The sequence below is a fragment of the Heptranchias perlo genome, chromosome 10 (assembly GCF_035084215.1).
Source record: "Heptranchias perlo isolate sHepPer1 chromosome 10, sHepPer1.hap1, whole genome shotgun sequence".
Lineage (NCBI taxonomy): Eukaryota > Metazoa > Chordata > Chondrichthyes > Hexanchiformes > Hexanchidae > Heptranchias > Heptranchias perlo.
In genome coordinates, this window is record NC_090334.1 from 28,847,119 (window position 1) to 28,873,936 (window position 26,818).

The 26,818-nt window shown below is 40.8% G+C and overlaps 1 protein-coding gene across 1 annotated transcript in view; it reads left to right on the plus strand.

Annotated features, from left to right (window-relative positions):
• Window positions 1-26,818, plus strand: part of dph6 (diphthamine biosynthesis 6) — a 223,797-nt gene that overhangs the window by 43,325 nt on the left and 153,654 nt on the right. The window contains exon 4 of the mRNA XM_067991381.1: window positions 20,617-20,690. Coding sequence (XP_067847482.1) covers window positions 20,617-20,690 — 74 coding nt within the window. The remainder of the gene's footprint in view (window positions 1-20,616; window positions 20,691-26,818) is intronic.

A 26,818-nucleotide genomic window follows, 5' to 3' on the forward strand; every position in this document is an offset into this window, starting at 1 on the left:
TTAATCCTTTCTGGCAGCTAGATTTGTTTACATAGTGAGGTTAGATTATGGATAAACGGTTCACATTAGCTGAGAACAATTGTAATATAACTTTATAAGTTGGTCAGTGTAGTTTCTTCTGAAGTTAATAGTGTCGTCTTGAGACTCCCTTAGCAAACATCTTGCAGTTCTGTAGTACATGAAGGACACAGCAGACTTGCTCTCTACTTGGATGTCGGAGAGAAGTCCCTCTAGCAGATCGTATGCATCAAAAGCAAAACGTGGATTTCTTCTGGCTCCTTGATTTATAATTAAAAACAAGATCCTAACATTAATTTAGCTGAAGGGTATGAAGAGATTCACTGCCATAGTCAGTGCAGCTGAAAATCTCCCCTGTGCACAGGAACAATTGCACAGATTTTTAAATTCTGAAATATGACTGGGATCCTCAGTTTTCTGTTTTAGAAGTTTGCTGAGCTTGGTCCTTCAAACCTTTTTGCATGCCTGCCTAGCTAGCATAGTTGAATCTTAAACCGTTCTCACGCATAATCTTGCACAGTAGTAAACAATGTACATTGATGAAACAACATTTTTCTTTTATCACTCTAAAATTGTCACACACATTTCCAATAGTGAACAGAGTTACTGCAGCGTTGCAAGTATTGCACAGAAAAATCTTATTTAAGAACAGCCTAAAAATGAGTGTGGAAAATATTAGCAAATGAACATTTAATGTGTTCATGTGACTTATGCACTATTTTAGCAGTCAAATGTCATACGAACAACAACTTGAATTTATATAGCATGTTTAATGTAGGAAAAAAAAATACCGCGGCGTTTCACAAAGGCATTTGGCTAAAGTGGACGCCAAGCCAAGGCAGACAATATTGGGAGGGATGACAAATCTTGGCCAAAGAGGTGGGTTTTAAGGAGGGTCTTAAAGTAGGAGCGGATGGTGGAGAGGCAAAAAAATAAGAGAGGGAATTTCAGAGTACGTGGCCTAGGTTGCTGAAGGCACAGTTGCCAATAGTGGGATGAAAGGAGGGGGGATACACTAGAGACCAGATTAAGAGGAATGGAAAGTTCGGAGAGGGGGGTCTGTAATGCTGGAGGAGATTATAGAGATGGGAAGGGGTTGAGGCCACAAAGGAATTTAAACGCACGGATGAGAATTTTAAATTTGAGCTGTTGAGGGACCAGGAGCCAGTGTAGGTCAACAAGGGCAAGGGTGATGGGTGAGAGAACTTGAAACGGTATAGTAAACATGCAGCAGAGTTTTGGATGAGACGCTTGCAGAGGGTGGAGGATGGGAGGTCAGCCATGAGAGCAGTGGAATAGTTGAGTTTGGAGATGATAAAGGCATAGACGAGGACTTTAGCAGCAGATGGGCTGGGGCAAGGGCAGAGGTGGGCGATGTTATGGAGGTGAAAGTAGATTTTGTGATGGAGAGCATATGGAGTTGGAAGCTCAGTTGAAGGTCAAATACCTTGGAGGTGAGGGTGGAGGGGGCAGGGGAGATGGATTTAAACAGACGTTTAGTACTGGAGAAAAGAAGTTGGAAGCTATCTTTATTTTCCAGGATGATCCTGAAGTAGTGGGTGATATTGGCAGAGGACAGTGAGGCCTAATAGCGCTTGATGTGGTCCAGCCGCATCTGGTGATAGATGGTTACACCAGTTGTGCAGCAGATACACTCAACTCTGCGCCCGTGGACTTTGGGAAGCAAAGAAGGGGTCCATACTATGTGGAACAACCAGGAAGGAAGAGAGTAAAGGTTTTGCAGGGGACAAGGGCATCAAAGGTGGAGGAGTGAGAGTGGCTGATCAGATCGACAGCTGCAGAAGTATTGTGGTGAATGGAAGGCTAAAGGCTAGATAGCAGGGAGTTTGAAAGTGCAGTTGTAAGTGACTTGTGGCAGAGTTTTTCCAGATCCAGAAAGAAAGGGGCTTGGAAGGGGGTGATGTATGTGGGATGAGTTATATAGAAGTAGTCGGAAATAGCCTTGTGTGATCGAGACCATGGGAGTGGAGAAGCATGGTCGAAGGGGTGGCCGTGAAAATCGGTAGGAGAGTTTATATAAAAGAAGAGATTTAGGGAGGGCAAGGGCAGCTGAGATAGAGATTGAAATCTCTGAAGATGAGGAGTCTGAGTCTGAGGCATGAAGGGAGGTAAGATATCTTGGGGAGAGTGATAGACAACGAGGATTTTGAAGAAGCAGTGATGGTGGATCAAGGTAAGATGCTCAAAGGAGGAGAAGATGCCAGAGGAGCAGGGGTAGTCACTTGGTGATAAGGGCCACACTACTATTGGGGTGATTTGGGCAGGGCAGGTGGTGGAAAGTAGAACCGGACAGGACTGTTTTGGTAAGGGGCAAGGTGTTGCCACCTGTAAGCCAAGTTTCCGTCAAATCCAAAATGTCAGTGCAGTCATCCACAAATAAGGTCATGGATGGCAAGAGCCTTGTTCACAAGTGAACGGACATAGGAACAGGAGTCGGCAATTCAGCCCCTCGAGTCTGTTCTGCCATTCAATTAGATCATGGCTAACCTCAACTCCATTTACCCGCCTTTGCTCCACATCCCTTGATCCGCTGGCCAAACAAAAATCAATTGATCTCAGTCTTGAAAATTTCAATTGACCCAGCATTCACTGTCTTTTGGGGGATAGAGTTCCAGCTTTCCACTACCTTTGTGTGAAAAAGTTCTTCCTAATTTCACTCCTACATGGCATAACTCTAATTTTAAGATTATCCCCTCTTGTTCTAGATTCCCCCACCAGAGGAAATCGTTTCTCTGTATCTACCATATAAAATTCCTTTTAAAGACCTCAATTAGGTCAACTCTCAACCTTCTAAACTCAAGGGTTTATGAAACCTGTCCTCATAATTTAACTCTTTAAGGCAATATACTCTTCCAGAAGTTTGGTGCCTAAAACTGAATATAGTACTGCAGATGGGGTCTGATCAAGGCACTGTACAACTGAAATATCATTTCCTCACTTTTGTATTGCAACCCCTTTCAACATTCCATTAGCATTTGTGGCTACTTTTTGTACCTGATATGGGGAAAAGGTGGGAAAGTGGAGTTGAGGTAAAAATCAGATCAGCCACGATCTCATTGCATGTCGGAGCAGGCTTGAGGGGCCGAAAGGCCTTCTCCTGCTCCTATCTCTTATGGTCTGTGCACTAGCTTTTAGTGATTTCTGTACATACACAGCTAAATCCTTCTGCTCCTTCATAGCTCCTAGTCTCTCACCACATGCTATGTGTCTGTGACCGTGGTAAACTATCCCTCCTCATCCTTCTCGACCTGTCTGCACCGACATGGTTGATCACACCATCCTCCTCCATTGCCTCTCCTCCGTCGTCCAGCTGGGTGACACTGCGCTCACCTGATTCCATTCTTATCTATCCAGTCTTAGCCAGAGAAACACCAATGGCTTCTCTTCCCATTCCCACACCGTTACCTCTGGAGTCCCCCAAGGATCTATCCTTGGACCCCTCCTATTTCTCATCTACATGCTGCCCTTCAGTGACATCATCCAAAATCACAGCCTCAGGTTCCACATGTACGCTGATGACACCTAGCTCTACCTCACCACTACCTCCCTTGACTCCTCCACTGTCTCTGATTTGTCACACTGCTTGTCCGAGTACTGGATGAGCAAAAATTTCCTCCAACTAAATATTGGGAAGACCAAAGCCATTGACATTGGTCCCCACCACAAACTCCGTTCCCTAGCCACTGACTCCATCCATTTCCCTGGCCATTGTCTGGGGCTGACCCAGACCTTTCGCAACCTTGGCATCCTATTTGACCCTGAGATGAACTTCCGACCACATATCCACTCCATCACCAAGACCGCCTACTCCCACCTCCATCATATCGTGTGTCTCCACCCCGCCTCAACTCATCTGATGCTGAAACACACATCCATGCCTTTATTACCTCTAGACTTGACTATGCCAATGCTCTCCTGGCCGGCCTCCCACCTTCCACCCTCTATAAACTTGAGCTCATCCAAAACTCTGCTGCCTGTATCCTAACTCACACCAAGTCTCTTTCACCCATCATCTCTATGCTCGCTGACCTACATTGGCTCCTGGTCCGGGAACGCCTCAATTTTAAAATTCTCATCCTTGTTTTCAAATCCCTCCCTGGCCTCGCCCCTCCCTATCTCTGTAACTTCCTCCGGCCCTACAACCCTCCGAGATCTCTGCACTCCTCCAATTCTTGCCTTTTGCACGTTCCCGATTTTAATCACTCCACCATTGGCAGCCTTGCCTTCAGCTGCCTAGGCCAAAGCTCTGGAATTCCCTCCCTAAACCTCTCTGCCTCTCTACTTCTCTCTCCTCCTTTAAGATGCTTCTTAAAACCTGCCTCTTTGACCAAGCTTTTGGTCCTAATATCTCTAGGGGATAGGGCGGTCGGACTAGCTGAATTGCTCTTGCTTAGAGCCAGCACGGACTCGGTGGGCCGGATGGCCTCCTTCCGTGCTGTAACCTTTCTACAATTCTATGATTATGCGGCTCGGTGTCAAATTTTGTTTGATAATCGCTCCTATGATGCGCCTTGGGATGTTTTACTACATTAAAGGCACTATATTATCCAAATGCACGTTGTTGTTGTTCAGAAAATATTCGGATTTGTCTTTCTCAGATCCAAAGTAGATGACCTCACACTTCCCCACATTGAACTCTATTTGCCATAGTTTTATCCACTCACTTAATCTGTCCATGTTCCTTTGTAACTTCCTGCTCCCATCTACACAACTTACTGTCCCTCCTAAATTAGTGTCAACTCCCAGTTTGGATATACAACTCTCTTTTCCTTCATCCAAATAATTAATATTTATCGTGAAAAGTTGGGGCCCCAGTACAGATCCCTGGGGAACACTAATGGCCATTTCCTGCCAATCAGAGAACATTCCCTTCACCCCTACTCTCTGTTTCCTACCTCCCAACCAATTACCAACCCATGTCAGAAGGTTACCTCCAATTCCATGCACTTTCATTTTTGTTAATAATCTCTTGTGCAGAACCAAAACAGATTAACTGGTCATTTATCTCGTTCGCTGTTTGTGGGACCCAGCTATGCACAAATTGGCTGCTGGGTTTACCTACAAAGCAACAATGACTCCACTTCAAAAGTAATTCATTGGCTGTGAAATAGCTTGGGACATCCCGAGGACATGAAAGGAACTATATAAATGCCATGTTGTTTCTTTCATGGCCAATTTATACTTAGCATTGCTACTCCGGTTATGCAAAACAACATCATATAAGGAGAAATTGATGATGTCTATCTCTGGAACAGATAAATTCCCCGCATTTAAGTTGCTCCTTTTTTGTGTGTCCTGCTAGGTAACTGAATGTGCTGTCAGTTTAAAAGGTGAGAACATGATCTGGTTTCTGATTGTCTTGACTTGGAGCATGTCTCTGCAACCTGCAACTCTGCACTGGCAACTGTTGTTCCTGATTTACAAAATGCCTCTAATAAACCTCTTCTCCAAGCCATTTTATTCAGTCCTGAAATATTTTATTCTTCTGCGTTAGAGTCGTTCCAGTGAAATCACAGATGGCAACTGAAAATACAACATTTTATATTGTAGGGTAAACAAAAGTGCTTCTATCTATCAGATTGAATGTGTGCATTTAACATGAGCTTCAGCACACCAGAATTTATTTAGCACTTGGCATTGGTTTGTGCCAAAAGAGTCCCTGGTGTCCTAAAACCCACAATAAACACACACTTTCATGTTCATTATTGCCTTGTTAATCATGGATAATTGAAGTGACTTAATCTGGAAACACTAGCATTTGGAATCCTGTGATCATTTAATTATTGTACAAGGTGTGATAACCAGAATGTATTGGATCAAATACAGGCACTACAGATGTATTTCAGGAAGAATTGTCCATTAGCAGGAGAGTCCTATATGAAGTGTTTTTTTATGTTAAGTACTAATTAACAAACTAATTAATCCCTAAATCCCTTCCATTCTTCCCAAAAATTATTTCCTATGGAAAAAGAAACTGGAAATATTGCTCAAAAACAGTAAAACAGGAATTAGCCTCGTCAGAAATAATGACTACTGTCTTCGAAATTTGAAATGTGATCTGCAAACTAACACACATGAACAACAATCTGCTTATAGCAGCAGAAGAAACTTTTAAAGACAAGTTTTCCAATTCATATACAATACATTCAAGACAATTAGGGTGTAATTATAATGCAGTTGAGAGTGAGTCAGGTCCAGACTCCAGATTTATGCTGCAAGTTTAGTGTTGGTGTGAAGCCTGAATCACTTGCATCAACGTCAAACTTGCAGCCTGCATGCACCTGTAAACACAATTTAACTTCATGTCGTTACTGTACTGTTTCGCACCAGTATTCTGAACCTGGGAATTCTGTAGCTTTGGTGCTGCAGTGCCACCCACTGCTTGCTGTGTTGCTTTTTTATATTGGGCCCTTAGTATTCTCTCAAGTAAGTGGTTGTTGGCACTATCTTTATACCTGCACTCACAGCATCTGAATCATGGAATTGGGGAGCGGGTGCGCGGCATGCTGTGGTAACTGCGAGTTTTGGAAGGCTGGGGTTCAGTATTGCAAGGTCGTACTGTACATTTAGAAGCAGATCATAGATCATCACATTTGAACCTACATTATATTCACATGACTGTACAATGATATACAAAGGCTATAGCTTAAACCTGGAAAGATTAAAAAATAATAATGTGTGTCCCTGCATGTCTGGTTTGAGGCCTAGCTCCCCAAATAGATCAGAGAAAAATAAAATAACCCTTATATTACGGTACAGCTGGGTCTCCATATAGTTAGATATATGACATCACTAACTGTAATTTCTAGTTGCGCTTGGAGACCAAGTACATTTATTTTTTTAAAAACTGGAACTGAGTAATTGGGCTTGATGCCAGTTCTCATTTCTGAGGGGCAACTGAAAAAAAGTCTGCACTTTCCTGACTCTTCAATTCTGTTTTTTGTATAATATAACCTTAGCAACCATTTAGTAGTGAATAAACACACTTGGTAACTGAAACAGATCAGTGTTGCAACTATGAACCTCCTCTTTAAATGTGTCTTTGATCTACATGAAAGACATCAATTTTAAAAGGTGATCTCACCCTTGGTAGCATGGTTTTATATTTTATTTCGGTGTTTGTGATGCAAAGCTGATGCTTGTCTCAAAATACCTTGTTCTCCAATTTGCATTTTAAACCCCGCTTTGCTTGACAGTACTGCCCTGTGATCAGAATTCGAAAGCTTACTGTACTGAATGATTTTTTTAAAAAAAATTTACACTGTGATAATTGGATTGAATTAGTAATTTAAACACAAGTTCTACATTCGACCATGTGTGCGGGAAGTGTGTCCACCTGCAGCTACTGACCGATTGTATCTCGGAGCTGGAGCTGCGGGTGGACTCACTGTGGAGCATCCGCGATGCAGAGAAACTCGTGGATAGCACGTTTAGCGAGTTGGTCACACCGCAGGTAAAGGGTATACAGGCAGGAAGTGAATGGGTGACCACCAGGAAGAGTAAGAGATGCAGGCAGGTAGTGCAGGGGTCCCCTGTGTCCATCCCCCTCTCAAACAGATATGCCACTTTGGATGCTGTTGGGGGGGATGACTTATCAGGGGAAGGCAGCAGCAGCCAACTTCCTGGCACCACGGGTAGCTCTGCTGCACAGGCTGGGAGGAAAAAGAGTGGCAGAGCTATAGTGATAGGGGACTCAATTGTAAGGGGAATAGACAGGCGTTTCTGCGGCCGCAACCGAGACTCCAGGATGGTGTGTTGCCTCCCTGGTGCAAGGATCAAGGATGTCTCGGAGCGGCTACAGAACATTTTGGAGGGGGAGGGCGAACAGCCAGCTGTCGTGGTGCACATAGGCACCAACGATATAGGTAAAAAAGGGGATGAGGTCCTAAAAGCAGAATATAGGGAGTTAGGAGGTAAATTAAAAAATAGGACCTCAAAGGTAGTAATCTCAGGATTGCTGCCAGTGCCACGTGCTAGTCAGAGTAGAAATAGGAGGATATTTCAAATGAATACGTGGCTAGAGGAATGGTGCAAGGGGGAGGGATTCAAATTCCTGGGACACTGGAAACGGTTCTGGGGGAGGTGGGACCAGTACAAACCGGACGGTCTGCACCTGGGCAGGGCCGGGACCGCTGTCCTAGGAGGAGTGTTTGCTAGTGCTGTTGGGGAGGGTTTAAACTAAAGTGGCAGGGGGTTGGGAACCTGAGCAGGGAGAGAGAGGAAAGCGTAACAGGAAGGGACAGAAGGTATGGAGTAATAGGTAAAGTGTTAAAAAAGGAAAAAGCAGGAACTAAGCGTCACAAAACAGATTTGAAAGTTCTTTATCTGAATGCACGTAGCATTCGTAATAAAATGGACGAGTTAACGGCACAAATAACTACGTATGGGTATGATCTTGTGGCCATTACAGAAACATGGCTGCAGGGTGGCAACGACTGGGAATTAAATATGCCAGGGTATTTAACAATCAGGAAGGACAGGCAGGAAGGAAGGGGAGGTGGGGTGGCTATGTTAATAAAGGAAGGAATCACTGTAATACAGAGAAATGATATTGGGACAAAGCATCAAGATAATGAAACAGTTTGGGTGGAGATAAGGAATAATAAGGGAAAAAAAACATTAGTGGGCGTAGTATATAGGCCTCCTAATAGTTGCAACTCTGCTGGAAGAAGTATTAATCAGGAGATAGTCGGGGCATGTAATAAGGGAACAGCCATAATTATGGGGGATTTTAATTATCATATTAACTGGACAAATCAAATTGGGCAGAGCAGCCTTGAGGACGAGTTCATTGAGTGCATCAGGGATGGATTTCTTGAGCAGTATGTAACTGATCCTACAAGGGGGCAGGCAACCTTGGACCTGGTCCTGTGTAATGAGTCAGGATTAATTAATAATGTCCTAGTTAAGGATCCCCTTGGAACGAGCGACCACAACATGGTTGAATTCCATATCCAATTAGAGGGTGAGAAGGTTGATTCTCAAACAAGCGTACTGAGCTTGAATAAAGGAGACTATGATGGTATGAGAGCGGAATTGATTAAAGTGGACTGGGAAAATAGATTAAAGGGTAAGACGGTACATGAGCAGTGGTGTTCATTTAGGGAGTTATTTTACAACTTTCAAAATAAATATATTCCACTGAGGAAAAAAGGGTGTAAAAGAAATGACAGCCACCCGTGGCTAAGTAAAGAAATCAAGGATAGTATCCGACTAAAAACAAGGACATATAAGGTAGCCAAACTTAGTGGGAGGATAGAAGATTGGGAATTCTTCAAAAGACAGCAAAAAGTAACTAAAGGATTGATTAAGAAAGGGAAGTTAGATTATGAAAAGAAATTAGCAAAAAATATAAAAACAGATAGCAAGAGTTTCTATAGTTATATAAAAAGAAAAAGGGTGGCTAAGGCAAACATAGGTCCCTTAGAGGATGAGACCGGGAAATTAATGGTGGGAAACATGGAGATGGCAAAAATGCTGAACAAATATTTTGTTTCAGTCTTTACAGTAGAGGACACTAAGAATATCCCAACACTGGACAAACAGGGGACTCTCGGGGGGGAGGAGCTAAATACGATTAAAATCACTCAAGAGATGGTACTCGGTAAAATAATGGGACTCAAGGCGGATAAATCCCCTGGACCTGATGGCTTCCATCCTAGGGTCTTGAGGGAAGTGGCAGTAGGGATTGTGGATGCTTTGGTGATAGTTTTCCAAAATTCCCTGGACTCAGGAGAGGTCCCGGCAGATTGGAAAACTGCTAATGTAACACCGTTATTTAAAAAGGGTAGTAGGCAGAAGGCTGGAAATTATAGGCCAGTTAGCTTAACATCTGTGGTGGGTAAAATTTTGGAGTCTATTATTAAGGAGACAGTAACGGAACATTTAGATAAGCATAATTTAATAGGACAAAGTCAGCATGGCTTTATGAAGGGGAAGTCATGTCTGACAAATTTGCTTGAGTTCTTCGAGGATATAACGTATAGGGTGGATAAAGGGGAACCAGTGGACGTAGTGTATTTAGACTTCCAGAAGGCATTCGACAAGGTGCCACATAAAAGATTATTACTTAAGATAAAAAATCACGGGATTGGGGGTAATATTCTGGCATGGGTGGAGGATTGGTTATCGAACAGGAAGCAGAGAGTTGGGATAAATGGTTCATTTTCGGACTGGCAACCAGTAACCAGTGGTGTTCCACAGGGGTCGGTGCTGGGTCCCCAACTCTTTACAATCTATATTAACGATTTGGAGGAGGGGACCGAGTGCAACATATCAAAATTTGCAGATGATACAAAGATGGGAGGGAAAGTAGAGAGTGAGGAGGACATAAAAAACCTGCAAGGGGATATAGACAGGCTGGGTGAGTGGGCGGAGATTTGGCAGATGCAATATAATATTGGAAAATGTGAGGTTATGCACTTTGGCAGGAAAAATCAGAGAGCAAGTTATTTTCTTAATGGCGAGAGACTGGAAAGTACTGCAGTACAAAGGAATCTGGGGGTCCTAGTGCAAGAAAATCAAAAAGTTGGTATGCAGGTGCAGCAGGTGATCAAGAAAGCCAACGGAATGTTGGCTTTTATTGCTAGGGGGATAGAATATAAAAACAAGGAGGTATTGCTGCAGTTATATAAGGTATTGGTGAGACCGCACCTGGAATACTGCATACAGTTTTGGTCTCCATACTTAAGAAAAGACATACTTGCTCTCGAGGCAGTACAAAGAAGGTTCACTCGGTTAATCCCGGGGATGAGGGGGCGGACATATGAGGAGAGGTTGAGTAGATTGGGACTCTACTCATTGGAGTTCAGAAGAATGAGAGGCGATCTTATTGAAACATATAAGATTGTGAAGGGTCTTGATCGGGTGGATGCAGTAAGGATGTTCCCAAAGATGGGTGAAACTAGAACTAGGGGGCATAATCTTAGAATAAGGGGCTGCTCTTTCAAAACTGAGATGAGGAGAAACTTCTTCACTCAGAGGGTGGTAGGTCTGTGGAATTTGCTGCCCCAGGAAGCTGTGGAAGCTACATCATTAGATAAATTTAAAACAGAAATAGACAGTTTCCTAGAAGTAAAGGGAATTAGGGGTTATGGGGAGCGGGCAGGAAATTGGACATGAAGCTGAGTTCGGATCGGTCAATGCCCTGTGGGTGGCGGAGAGGGCCCAGGGGCTATGTGGCCGGGTCCTGCTCCGACTTCTTGTGTTCTTTAGATTTGTGGTTGGGATCAGATCAGCCATGATCTTATTGAATGGCGGAGCAGGCTCGAGGGGCCGATTGGCCTACTCCTGCTCCAATTTCTTATGTTCTTATGTACACATAAATTCAGATTCTTTAGAGGATGAAATTTATTTTGCACAAAATCACTTGTTAGGGTTAACAAGTTAGGGCAGATCGACAAACTGAAGTCCAGTCTTGAAATTAGTTTTGAGCCCCTTTACAATGTTGCTTTGTTAGAGTAAATAAGAGAAACTGTTTCTACTGGCAGGTGGTCAGTAACCAAAAGGCACAGATTTAAGATAATTGGCAAAAGTACCATAGGGGAGATGAGGAGATTGTTTTTGTGCAGCGAGTTATGATTTGGAATACACTACCTGAAAGGGTGATGGAAGAAGATTCAGTAGTAACTTTCAAAAGGGAATTGGATATATACTTGAAAAGGAAAGATTTGCAGGGCTACGGGAAAAGAGCGAAGAAATAGGACTCATTGTATAGCTCTTTCAAAGAGCCAGCACAGGCATAATGGGCTGAATGGCTGTGCTGTAAGATTCTATGGGAAACCGTATACAAAAATGGTATTATTTATTCTGTTCACTTTTTTCAAACAAGGGAATGGTGTCTAACCTGTGAAAACTCTTGTAGTTTCTTGAAAAAGATTTTAAAATGACCAAATGTGCATGAATTGTGACCAGTTGAACAAGTTAGGGCCTGTACTTGCAAGTTAGGGCCTGGTTACAATTAAGGAAGTGTTTAACCACTTTGTAGACTTGATAGAAATTTCAGTTGATTTAGCATATTTCTTGGTCAGTGTTATTTGTAATGTCTTTAAACTATCATCACAATGGAATACGGTGTTTCTTTCTCTTCGTTTCCTGGTATTACTAATGACTGTCGCTATGTGTTCTAGCGAAATCAGATAACAGTCTTTGGCTGTTATTTCAAGGGCTATTTAAGATGTGGTTTGTGATAAACTATTGAGATACAGCCTATTCTAACTGTGTAAAATTTAACATTGCCGTACAATTTAAACCACTTTAAAAAGCCCATTATTGTTAGAAATTCAAAATATCCATCTCCAGAAGAGAATGTTCACTTAAAATTTATAGCAAATCACATATTAAAAATGTTAAGTTTAATACTACAGGGGAACTGTTTTATAATCTTGTTTGCCATGACAACATATCACTATCAGAAGTTTCACCATTCCAGGGGCTAGCTGAGTGACAGTTTGATGAAATGAAGAACGCAAGGCTAAACCTGGTGCACATGGTATGGGTATTGTATGCAGTCACTAAAACCTTCCAGTACTAAATCTGTTTCCTGAACTGTAGGTGAACTCTAATTGGCAATCTAGGTGAAGAGCCAAGGTCTATAGTGCAGGTTATCATCAAAGTTGAAAGCGGAGAGAAGTCGAGATAAATCAAAAAGTAGTGGTTAGGTGACATTAAGCTTAGCTTTTAAAAGCCTATAGATTGTATAAGAGAGGGAAGAATGAATTTTAAGGTTCTGAGAAAGAATGTGTTTGTGTTGGAGACTGTGTGATGAATCTTGATTTTAATAGAATGAGGATGTAGAGTATTAGAAGGGTATGCATAATTTGAATTTGTTCTGTCCTGTAATCCTTCAGGTTGCTTTTGTTTAATTATATTAGTGGTGCCTCCTCAGTTTGAGGGGACGCTTGTGCAGTTGCCTTTCTGTTAGTGACACCGGGGCAACACAGCGTCACCCCTATTGGTTGAGTTAAAATAGGCAACTGGGGAACTTTCTTCCCTACAAACTTCACATTTAAATCGCAAGGTTGCGAATGTAACTGAATACTTAATATCATTGTTGAAGCTTACGGTCCTTGCCATTTGAAAGGAAGAACATTTTTTTTGTTAGAAGTACTGAATGAGGTGAAAGAGGATGTGAAATTGAGGTCCAGGACAGCTCAGAAATGAAGTGCTGCTGACAAGAGAAGGTGAGGATATGCATTCGGTGGAGTGGGTGACTTTCAAAAAGTGGCGTGAGCAGTGGTTAGAATGTTGATTGTCACAGAGATATTGGTGATCGTGGTTGCATCTGAAACCAGAAGGGTGAAATTTGAGCCAGTATCCATGTGGAATGAGTCAGAGCTGGAGACAGATGCTCAGAAAAGAAACATGGTTGTGAAAGTGAGTCTGAGCAAATACATGATCAAGAACAAGAAGGGAAAGGGATAGCAGTGAAGATGAATACAGTAAAAGAGATGAACAGAAATCATGCTGAAGAGAACTTCTTCAAGGTAGTCGCTCCTGGAAGAGAAGTGGCATTGAATTAAACAATATAAACAAAAAGTTTTTTAAAAAACTGGATGCTGGAAATCTGACACAAACACAGAAAATGCTGGAACAGGTCAGTCATCATTATTAATTGTATCCATGTGATTTATATCAATTAGTGCTAATTGTATTCAGGTGCTGCATATCAATTGGGAACTCTCGTATCCATTTATAAGAGCTGATCCAGGATTTGGGGTGAGTGTAAATGTGAAGCTCTGTGATTAAAGGCTTGGAAGCAACTGAAGACTAGGCTCTAGTATTCTATCCTTCATCACCTGGCTATCCAATTTATAATAAACATCTGTGGAGAGCAGTTTTTTTTATCTTGTTCCTGGAATGCGGATGACATTGGCAAAGCCACCTTATTGCACATTCCGAGTTGTCCTGATAAGGTGGTGATGGGCCTTCTCCTTGAATCACTGCAGTCTTTTTGGTGATGGTGCACAGTATACAGGTATTCCTACGACATTGCTACTCTTGTCCTTCTTGGTGATGCATGCTGCAGGGGATGGAGGTGCTGTTGAAGTAACATTGGTGAGTTGCTGAAGTTACTGTTTCAGTTGTAGACCCTGTTTCAGAACAGACGAACGTTGACTAGGTAAGAATGGAAATCTAAGCTTATTTCCAGTAGCCGAACTGAAATTAATGTCTAAAAGTGTAACTAAAATATTCAGCCAGTACGAACAGAAATTGAACTCTTTGAGGATTGAATCGGAAGGCTACACAGCTTTCAAAGTAATGTGACACCTATAAAATGGCTGTATATTGTGACTAAATATTACAACAAAACAGAATTAGGTAAGTGTGCATTGACTAAAAGTGTAGTTTTGTAATCTTTTACATTGGTGTTGAAATAATGCCGCAGTCTTCAAAGGATTAGCAAAAGGTGTTTTCTGCAGTTCTTCATTGGTCCACTAAATGATTTTCACTGTAAATGCACAGCATTGTCATTATTATAAGAGTACTTTATTGGCCAATTATATGGTAAGTAGCATTTTGATTTGATTTCACTACAAGTGAGGGTTCTACTGTATTTCAATAATGTAACGAGGAATAAGAATTTACAGACCACATAAATGTATTTTAAGACTGCAACTGGTGTCACTTCAAACATGAAATTTATATTAACATGGTAGAATTTTGGGTTTTTAATAGGTACTGTTTGTTTAAGGCATGGTTTAGTTTTCGGTGTAAGCTTTCTCACCTTATATGAGACCTGGTTACTCTCTCGGTGGTCATTTAGTTCAGTTGTAACATAAATGACTGCGCGCTTATTAATACTGTTATATTAAGTTCCTTTGATTTTAAATGAAGAGTCATTAGTCTCATTATAGTAGACATGGTGAGCTTTGTAGGTTAATCAGCATGAAGAATGCGGTCAAGACAGAAAAAAGTTTTATGTCTAAAAATTATTGCTTTCATTTGGTGCTGATTAGGTAGTAATTGAAATAATATTTCTGCCAGATTTAAGCCACTATTGAAATGATTAAGTGGAAAAAATACAGATGATATCACGGAGTGGAATTATGAGTTTTCATTTTGCTGCTTTAATAATTGGAAAAGCATTATAGCAAGTGTAATGATTTTACTAAAATAAAATATTGTAAAATATAGCATAACTTTTTTGCAAAGGCTGTTATATTTCTGTTTGGATTTGAAATCAGTCCTAATTAATAGGTTTATCTAAAAAAAATTAAGAAAGAATGAACAAACTTGCATTCGTATATTACCCTTCACAACCTCTGGACATCCCAAAGCAATTCACAACCAATTAATTATATAGGCAAATGCAGTAGCCAATTTGTACATAGCAAGGTGTCACAAACAGTAGCGAGATAAATGATCAAATAATTTCTTTTGGTTGTGTTAAAGGATCAGTGTTGGCCAGGACCCTGGAGAACTGCCCTGCTCTTCTTTGAATAGTCCTATGGGATCTTTTACATTGTCCTAAACAAACAGACAGAGCCTCAGTTTAATGACTTATCCAAAAGACAGCACCTCCGACAATGCAGTATTCCCTTAGTACTGCACTGAAGTGTCAGCCTAGATTATGCGCTGAAGTTCTGGAGTGAAGTATACAATTTCCATTTGTAGCAAAGGAAGTAATTTTGTAGCTGTACTTGGACCAGGTTTATTGTGCTTTGACAAAATTACCATATTCAGTGAGACAACTTTACATGTTATTACCGTCAATGACATAATCTTATTTTACAATACTCCACTGCCTAGCTGATGTTTGTGTGCATTTAGGGAATTTGAAAGCGAGTTTCAACTTCAAAGTAAGTGTGGATTAAGGTTTAGTTATACAATAATGTATTTATCAAAACCAGAAATAATTCCGTATCTTGTGCTTTATGCTGCAGAATCTCTTTAATGTTGGCCTACTTGTGCTGCAGCATTTGAAAAATACTGGCAATCAAATTCTGACTGCTTTGCCACAAACACAATTCTGCTTAAAAAATACAGAAAGGTGGTCAATGAAATTTGCAGTAGCGTCTCCCCAGATTGATGAATGTACAGCTGTATTTGTAAGCACCATCTCAATAACTGTAAACGTATCTCAATAGTTGGATGCCCTTATCAGACTTTTCAGCAAACCTGTTAAGTGACTGGTTGAACACTGGTTCATTTTGAAATTGTACATGCTGGGAACTGGTTGATTTAAACATAGACCTGTTCCCTTTTCCCATCCTTGCCTGTCCCAATACTGTAATTTTATTTAAAATTATGTCTACTTACTTTGTAAAGAACTTCCTCACTTCAAGTTCTTTCTCTGTTGGATATGCTGTGATACTGGACATTTTATAGGCAATTACGTGTGCCCAAAAAGATAAAATTTTTGCCTTAAGAATGGAAGTTTATGGGTTCATCTCTGGAAAACTGGATAAATAACCTAGTTTTATCAATCGCTTGCTTCCCTTGAAATAAATGGCAAGCAAGGAACCAGGTACATTCTGTCCTGAGACTGGCTGCCTGTTGAAAAACAATCGAGAAACTAAAGTAACTTGGGCCTGAGCCCAGGAAGTTTTTCTAAAATTAAAGATACTGCTTTATATTTTGCTAAATTGGGTTCAATCTGAAACAAAAGTTGACATGTAAGTTGTAGCAAAATAGGGTTGAGATCTCAGATGGTATTGTTCTTAATTTTGAAGAAAACAAACATCTTAGAACAGGCTTGAGGAGCAATGTATTGAATTTAAATCAGAAGAAAAAAAGAATTGTGAATTAATGCAGTGTTGTCATGAGACAGATTTTAAACATTTCTTTTCAGCTCTGTAATTGGATAAGTAAAACCTGGATTTCAAGTGCCAAGACGACGGGTATTTGCAGAAGAATTTCTATTTTAATAAAATTTGTCACATTGACGAATTTGTTGATTTAGAAATAATTTTTGCTTTTAGAAACCGACATTGAAAATGGTGATTTGTTATTTTTCCAAAATTAGAGGGACGTTGTTGAAACTTTTACTTGTGACCAGTTACAGTAGGAAGCCTCTAAACCATGGCTTGAAAAATTAAAATTAAACAGCTTATCCAGTAACAGTCTTACCTGCCAGTAAATAATCTAAAAACATAGGTTTCATTCAAAAGAAAGTTCCAGATATCATTTCATTCCTCAAAACTTTAAAAACTACCATTTTAAAAACTACTGTTTACATGGTAGATTTTACAAAGGTATCTTTTTCTATATGCAATGCTGTTTACTAATGCATGGGTAATATTGCACTTACAGAACTGGAATGCCTTTGAATTTGCCTGAAAACCAATTCCAAACATTTTGTATAAATGCCTTGGAATAACAGCTCTCAACTATGTGAGCTAGAAAAAGATAAGCCCAGCACAATGTACTGGTTTGGGGGGGATCTGGCAGCAGTTTAGTTTTTCAGTGTGCCCCCCCCCCCATAATATATGGTGTGATGTATTGGCACTCAAAATCTGATCAACCTCTGGGTCTGGTACTGTCCGACATTGGTTCTGATTGAATGCTTAAAGTATTGGAAGTATTTGACTGAGAAAGAGTCCAAGTACCATATAGATTCAGATAGCATCCTCTCAAGTATATTAGATGAAGTTTATACACACATTGTTACTGCCAAACCTCCTTTATTGTCTGGAAGAAGGTGAAGGTGTACATGATTGATATTGCTCAGATGGGCAAATTGTAGTAGTAGTTGGCTATGGGTACCTTCAATTTGTGCATTGTGCATTCCTTCTTTTCATATAGGAATTGGAGAACACCACAGAAAATACTTGGAGTTCAATGTACAAAGGGTACATAGCAAATACAAAGGACAGGGGAATCCTATTGTAGAGGAACATTAGGAGCAGGAGTAGGCCATTCAGCCCCACGAGCCTGTTCTACCATTCAATTAAATCATGACTGATCCCCACCTCAACTCCATTTACCCATCCTTGCTCCATTTCCCTTGATACACTTACCTAACAAAAATCTAACTATCCCAATCTTGAAAGCTTCAATTTTCCTGGCATCCACAGGCTTTTGGGGGAAGAGAGTTCCAGATTTATCTTAGCTTTTGTGTGAAAAAGTGCTTCCTGAATTTGCCCCTGAATGGCCTAGTTCTAATTTTAAAATGATGTCCCTTAGTTCTTGATTCTCCCACCAGAGGAGATAGGGTAGATACAGAGAAACTATCAAATCCTTTTAACATTTTAAACACCTCAATCAGTTCACCCTCAATCTTCTATACTCACTATAACCAGCAGATAAGGCATTGCTACCGTCTGATACGCTGATACATACTTCTGATCCCATGATCCACAATGTGACTTATATTGCTGAGTAGCGCTGCTCAGAATGTTAGTGCCTGCACTCTTGAGTGGAACACTGTTAAGCTGTTTAAAGTGCTGGTGAGTACTGAACAGCACTATGCAGCAGTGTAGTCAGAGATTCATTCCTAGGATCCTTTACGGTTAACCACTTCGGGACAGTTGAAGAACAATTAAGTAGCACCTGTTGGCATATTATTATCCATTGAAAATGTTATAACTGAAGCAATTGCCCATACACAATGGGGAACTGCCATTAAAATGATCATTACAACCTGATTAGCCTAAACAGTTGCGATAAGATTATATGAGTGGGTTATGCTGTTGGAAAACAGATTTGTTCAATATAAGCGAATAATTTTTACAAATGGTGCACAGGAAACCAGGATTCCACTGAACCCGTGTTTGGTTTTCCATCAGTTCTAAGGTTGTCCAATGTCTTTTGGTGGTGACCACATTTATTCGAAGTATAACCGGTATGCCTACCCCTATGTGGACTCTACAAAGGCAATGATTCAGCAAATCTGGAGCCTTTTAGGAGAAATATAAATATGGAAAAATCCATTTTAAGAGCTATTCTTTATTGGGACCCGTTTCCCAATAATGCATTTGTGATCTTTCTTCCAGCAGAAAGACTTACAGTAATTCAATGAAAATGCTTGTCCCTCCAGGTGAGATTTAGTTGCAGTATAAAATATAAACCCTACAGCTGATAACATAAGTCATTTCTTTTTTGGTGCCCAACATAAAGATATTCATGAATAGATTACAGCTCAATTTTCTCACAAAGTGGTCACTGGTGCTTCACTACAAGATGGTCATCTGAACACATTTCAGTCACTGGCTCCTCTCTCATCTCTCATTCTAGTGACTAATACCTTCCTAACCGGATAAAGTACCCACGCAGTGGTGGCTCAGAGTGTGGTTGCTTATATATAGATAAAAAGACTACAGCTCTGAGCAGCCTGGCTGGCTTTGCTTTTCTTCCAAACGTGTATATAGAAAACCCTTGGTGAGGATATGAACAGAAAACACAACACAATGAAAGATAGAAAGATATGATCCCAGCTGTTTTCCCTTGCTAACGTTCAAATCTGACACTGGTGCCATTGGGAAACTCAGTTGTTTCTGTTCAGCACTTCACTGATATGGAGAACATGATGGTAAAGTCCCTCAGCAGAGACAAGAACCAACTTCATGAGTGGACCCTTTGGACCAAGATGGCTTGTTTCATTTTTGAGAAGTGCACTTACTAAAGGCGTCATGGCCACCTCCCAGAACATTATAATTACCTAGATTTTGTTGTAGCTTACCAGGACAGTGACTCTCAATAATCTGTCTATTTCCTGAAATAGGAAATTTGTTTATTCCTTCTCTCCATTTCCCCTCATAGCATCTTTCACAAGATATGAACAGAAGAAACCATAGAGGTTGAATGAATGAGATGGATGATAAATTGCCTCACAGGTGTGATGTTCCTTATTCCACTTAGAAAACTGTCCAACCTGTCCTTTCATTCTTTTATTGACTCGGTGCAGCTCGGAGTTGTTTTGGTTTAGATTGATCTTATTGGAAAACTAAAGGTTTCAATGCTGCTATCTCCAGTCAAAGAACCAAGACATGAGTCCAGAATGAGGTTATTTATCTTATGTGACTGCACAGTGGTGCATATTTTGATATTTCCAGGACATTTCCCCTTGGGACAATGGGAAATCCTTTTTTATGTGGACGTTTGAACCTCCTCCAAAGCATGAGGAAAACCATTTATGCAGTTGCTAACTTAACATTTGAATGCTCTGGTTTTCAATTATAGGTTTTCAACTCACTTCATGAGGTGCGTCAGAACCAGCAATCATTAGTTGTACCTTTGACAATCTGCTTTGTTTTTTTAAAAAACTTTTGAAACATAATTGAACTTACTTTACTAAACAATGCAGACGAGCGAATGATTGTAAAATTCAGTTGTCCTCAGGCAACCATGACTAAACAGCTTGTTGTCTGGACAACCATTTCAGTTGTCTCAAAATTATTTGAGAAGCAGCCCTGAAAGATGGAAGCAATATGTTCTGAGTAGGATGGTTTTGTATATGCACAGTGTTGTGGCCCTAGAGACATCGTCAAAACAGAAATAGACCTACGGAACCACTGGGCAGTTTTAAATTGCTGTTAAATTATCTGTGGCACTGTAGTCATTTCAGACTGTATGACAGGAAGATTTTTTATAAGCAAAATGTGCCATTGGTGATTTTTTTTTTCTTTTGTTTTGCAGGAAAAGGAAGGAGTGGAGGGAGTTTCAGTTGGTGCCGTTCTTTCTGACTACCAGCGGGTCAGAGTAGAAAATGTGTAAGCAAGTTGTTAACTTGTTAAACTGTATTTCATTTACTGGGTAAATGGATTGAATTTATTGACCCCTAGCTTTACAAAAAAATAATCTCGTCTGCACGTTACGAGGAAGAACTATGTACTAAATTTAAGGCTTTGGTTAACTGTGGTACTGCAATAACTGCTAGAATAAACACTTGAAGCCAGCTGCAAAAAAAATCTTCCTTTTTTTTGTTGCTTTTTTTCATTTTTGATTCACATTAAGTTTTTTGATAAACTAACAAAGTGGGTTTATGAGGATAGTGCGGTTGATGTTGTACATATCGACTTTCCAAAGGTGTTTGATAGAGTACCATATAATAGACTTGTTAGCAAAATTAAGGCCCAGGGGATTGAAGGGACAGTGGCAGCATGGATACAAAATTGGCTAGGGGACAGAAAGCAGAGAGTAGTGGTGAATGGTTATTTTTCAGACTGGAGGGAAATGTGCAGTTGTGTCCTCCAGCGGTCGGTGTTGGGACCATTGCACTTTTTGATACATATTAATAACCTGGACTTGGGTATACAGGGCATAATTTCAAAGTTTGCAAATGACACAAAATTCAGAAATGAGGTAAACAGTGAGGAGGATGGTATCAGACTTCAGGAGGACATAGACTGACTGATAAAATAGGCAGACACATGGCAGGTGAAATTTAAAGTGGAGAAGTGTGAAGTGATTCATTTTGGTAGGAAGAATGAGGAGAGGAAATATAAACTGAACGATCCAATTTTAAAGGGGGTGCAGGAACAGAGAGACCGGGGGGGTGCACATACACAAATCTTTGAAGATGGCTGGATAAGTTGAAAAGGCTGTTAAAAAGGCATACGGGATCCTTGACTTTATAAATAGAGACAGAGTACAAAAGCAACGAAGCTACGCTAAATCTTCATAAAACACTGGTTAGGCCCCAGCTGGAGAATTGTGTTCAATTCTGGGCACCACACTTTAGGAAGGATGTCAAGGCCTTAGAGAGGTTGCAGAAGAGATTTACTAGAATGGTACCAGGGATGAGGGACTTCAGTAATGTGGAGAGACTGGAGAAGCTGGGGTTGTTCTCCTTAGAACAGAGAAGGTTAAGGGGAGATTCAATGGAGGTGTTCAAAATCATGAACGGTTTTGATAGAGTAAATAAGGAGAAACTGTTTCCAGTGGTAGAAGGGTCGGTAACCAGAGGACACGGATTTAAGGTAATTGGCAAAAGAACCAGAGGCGACGTGATGAAAAATTTTTTGTGCAGCGAGTTGTGACGATCTGGAATGCACTGCCTGAAAAGGTGGTGGAAGCAGATTCAATAATAACTTTCAAAAGGGAATTGGATAAATACTTGAATGGGAAAAATTTGCAGGGCTATGGGGAAAGAGCAGGGGAGTGGGACTAATTGGATAGCTCTTTCAAAGAGTTGGCACAGGCAAGATGGGCCGAATGGCCTCCTATGCTGTATCATTCTATGATTCTATCATCTCCAAAGCTCTTTCACAATTACAGGCAAAAGATTTGGGGATAGAAATTGTGTCAGGAGCGCGAATATGAATTTGCAAAGTACAGTTGGAGGCAACAGTTAAAACTAAGAACAAGTTAAACTCTGTGCCCACTGGTTTGTCTAAGCATAGCACTGGGCATCTATGAAGTCTTGAAATCCCTTCCTTATGTTTGTCTGTAACTGTTCTCCAATTGAGAGGAAGCTGGCCATAACTCCATCTTGAGTTTGAACTCCAAAGCCTCCATAGCAGCAGTGGGAGCATTCATGAGATGGCCTGTATAATTGAGATTTCCACTGCCCAATACATTACCAGTCCTCCATGAAGATGTCAATGCATATCGGAGTGTTGGACTGTCGCGCACTATCTTATCGTATGCAAGAAGGCAAGTCACTTCCCTGTATGATCCTGCTACATTCTTGCTTCCGTTTTTAAAAAATTCATTCATGGGATGTGGGCGTCGCTGACGAGGCCAGTATTTATTGCCCATCCCTAATTGCCCTTGAGAAGGTGGTGGTGAGCCGCCTTCTTGAACCGCTGCAGTCCGTGTGGTGATGGTTCTCCCACAGCGCTGTTAGGAAGGGAATTCTAGGATTTTGACCCAGCGACGATGAAGGAACGGCGATATATTTCCAAGTGTGTGACTTGGCGGGCAACGTGCAGGTGGTGTTGTTCCCATGTGCCTGCTGCTCTTGTCCTTCTAGGTGGTAGAGGTCGCAGGTTTGGGAGGTGCTGTCGAAGAAGCCTTGGCAAGTTGCTGCAGTGCATCCTGTGGATGGTACACACTGCAGCCACTGTGCGCCGGTGGTGAAGGGAGTGAATGTTTAGGATGCTGGATGGGGTGCCAATCAAGCGGGCTGCTTTGTCCTGGATGGTGTCGAGCTTCTTGAGTGTTGTTGGAGCTGCACTCATCCAAGCAAGTGGCGATTATTCCATCACGCTCCTGACTTGTGCCTTGTAGATGGTGGAAAGACTTTGGGGAGTCAGGAGGTGAGTCACTTGCCACAGAATACCCAGCCTCTGACGTGCTCTTGTAGCCGCAGTATTTATATGGCTGGTCCAGTTAAGTTTCTGGTCAATGGTGACCCCCAGGATGTTGATGGCGGAGGAATCCAAGCAGGCTCACTATAATCTGTATTCTTGTACAATGCAGAAAGGGCACACAACGTTCTGGACCTGCTTTCAGATGGCCCATCATCAACCACAGCCACTGCTACCTCTTCATCACCAGTGTTCAGTGCCTCACCCTATCATGCACCCTGAACATCGCTACCTTTTCTTGAAATCTGCAGATTCAGATCTGATGGCATCCTGGTTCATGCCGCTTTTCAGTTTTGGCAAAAAGACAATGTTTCCCTATGTGGAGGGAGAATATTATACATTGGTGGTAAATAAGCACAACTATCCATGTCTGCACTACATTGTCATTGCTTGTACCTGTTGCAAGCTTGTGTGTGGACAGATTCACACATGACATAAATTATTGACTATATGGTACATACCAAGATTTCTTTCTTGTCCTCCTGTCTTTACAGACCCCCACACTTTCCCAACAATCTTTTCCAAAAAGTTTGATAATAGATTACTCATATGGGGTGAGTTTGATAATAGATTACTCATATGGGGTGAGTTTGATAATAGACTACTCATATAGGGTGAGTAATTTATGATGTCTGGGGGCGGGGAGAGTCCAACTCCTGTTCCACTCTGTGACCTCTGAATATGTGCCAGTTTTGCATTAAAACATAACAGCAGTGGAATTGAGACACTGTGATTTGGCCCATGAAGATTGCTGCTTGTAGTATACTGGCATGTATATTGTAAGTTGTATTTGCTATTTTAATCTCTGCTACCTCACTTGCTACATATTAGCATTTCTTTTGCACATATATTTTTGCAATTCAAGCTTTCCAACACATATACCTTGCTCTGCTACTTTACAGTAATATTCATACCTTGCCATTGATCTTTAAATTGTGCAAGTTTTTTCTCCCTTCCATCCAGATCCTTCTACTCATTGATATAGTGTTCAATGTATATGTAACAGACTCCCACACTTGCATCCTCCTTTGCAGTCCTCCTCCCAAAATTGTCCTTGTGATGCTCCATTACAAAATTCATGAGATCTTGTAACACCTGGATGTTAAAATGAAATTTTTTCCATTGGTGTTGAGTGATTGTTTTAGTACAGTTACGAACTCCACAACGCGACTAACTTTTCAACATTTACGCCACTCAAGCGACTTGTTAGTTGCTTGAGAATTGTTAAAACATTACTGTAGCAGGTGTGTCATGATTGGCTGTAAGATTTTCCTTTTTGCTAACAAACTTCAAAATTGCAAATTCTAATGATTTCTTTAATGGTTTGTTCATTTCAATGGGGAAAAAACCCAGAATTTTGAATTATTTTGAGTTTCAGCCCCTTTATATTAAATATTTCTAAATTGCAGAACATGAGAACTACAGTGTATTAATCGAAAAGTACAGCACCAATATAGTCTATATTAGATTGGTATCTAGTATGGCTTTATGTACACAAGCTTTTTTATGAGCGAAAGCCAGATCTATTTGCACTACATTAGAACTGGAGATGGCTACTGATATGCTGATTAAGAATGTGTGCTTTCTGCATTTATTTATTTAAGAATGAGAGAAAATGGTTTAGAATAAAAGTCAGTCATACATTGCTTTGAACTTTAAATATGGATTGTTTGTGATAGGGAGTGGAGGAAAAGGATTATTAAAAAATATGATCTTTCTTGGCACTCAGTGCGTTGAGTAACTGTAATAGGACTGAGGTTGTAGGTTGAACGGTTCTTTAGTTCCTGCAAATGCTGATGATCTGAAGCACCATAAAATGGTCATTATCATAGGGCCAGATTTTGCTGTAGCAGGGCATCTAACTATGTCTACCTTTAGTTAGACTTGCCCTTGCACGTTTAGGTTTTTAAATTTTGCGTGGCAAGCTGCTGAAAATATGAGCTGATAACGTCACAGTGAGGGAAACAGGGCATCTGGGACCTGGGTGAACAGGGCAAACAACTGTGTATCACCACAACCAATCAGATTGAAGGATTGAGACACAAACAGCGCAAGAACTGAGAAGAAAGTGTAAATTAGAATGTGTGAATTCAATGTCAAATCAGGTACAGAAAGAGAAATAAAGAGAGGGAAAGAAAGATTGGATTAAAAGAGAGAAAAAAAAAGACAAAAAAAGTTTTAAAAAATTAAATTTCACATTTTCAAAATCGCCAATTAATACCTGAAGGAATAAGACTTCACGCTTGTAATAGTTAATTTTCAGAGCCAGAGAGGTTGATTGGCAGTAATTAACATTTATGATGAAGTTAAAAGGGCACTTATACTTGAAATGACAAGGCTTAACTTTCAGTGCCGAGTTTAATTTGTATCTACCACACAAATTCAGATCTTCACGCCGTTCAATGCATTTCAAGGGTGAGGCAGACAGCGAGATGCCATTTTCATGAAGCTAACGGCGGAGTGCCGCAACTTGGACATACCCATGTTTAACCACGCATCTGCCCGCCTGAAGTTGCTGTACCATTTGTGCATAAATAACAGTGAGCGCCATTAGCCTCATAGTTATTTTGACAGCAAAATCTGGCCCATAATTTTTTTTCCTCCTTCACCTACAGCTCCTTTACCAAATTTACCCTTAAGTCAGCATTTCAGTGCATCCCAGGAATAACTGCTACAACAGTAAAGTAAACTCAACAACAACAACAACAACTTGCCTTTATATAGAGCCTTGAACATATAAAAACGTCCCAAGGCGCTTCACAGGAGTGTTATCAAACAAAATTTGACACCGAACTTGATCAAAGAGCTAGATTTGAAGGAGCGTCTTAAAGGAGGTAGAGAGACAGAGAGGTTTAGGGAAGGAATTCCAGAGCTTAGGGCATAGGCAGCTGAAGGCACGGCCGCTAGTCGCGGAGCGATTAAAATCGGGGATGCACAACAGGCAAGAATTGGAGGAGCGCAGAGATCTCGGAGGGTTGTAGGGCTGAAGGAGGCTACAGAGATAGGGAGGGGTGACACCATGGAGTGACTTGAAAACAAGCATGAGAATTTCAAAATCGAGGCGTTCCTGGACCGGGAGCCAAAGTAGGTCAGTGAGCACAGGGGTGATGGGAGAACAGTTGCACATGCTGATAAAATGCACTGATTTTACAGCGTTAGATTTTTATCCTCTGTGAATACTGTTGCAGAAAAGAAATTTGGTCTAAGAGTAGCTCATTGAATACTTATGTTTGGCTCTTCTAATTGGACATGAAGGGTTTTCATTTGTGCCTGTTGGAATTGGAATGGTAAACTTCACAAATAAATGAGTAAAAGTTACCTGTTATCCCAGTGATGCCAAGTGTTGTATTGTGACCATGAGACATGCAATTTTAATGCTTTTGTAAGTGTGGTGATTTAAAACAATTGGGCTGGGGGGTAGGGGTGTGGGGGAATCATAGAATTCTTTTCATTCATTTTAAAGTACAACTGCCTCCCTCCCAGTGCTACATACTGTTCCACATTTCACAACTAGATGTACTGGCAGAGTACTTGCTTCTAGTTAGTTCTATATCAGTGTCACTCTGTAACCAGCTAATAGGAGGTGC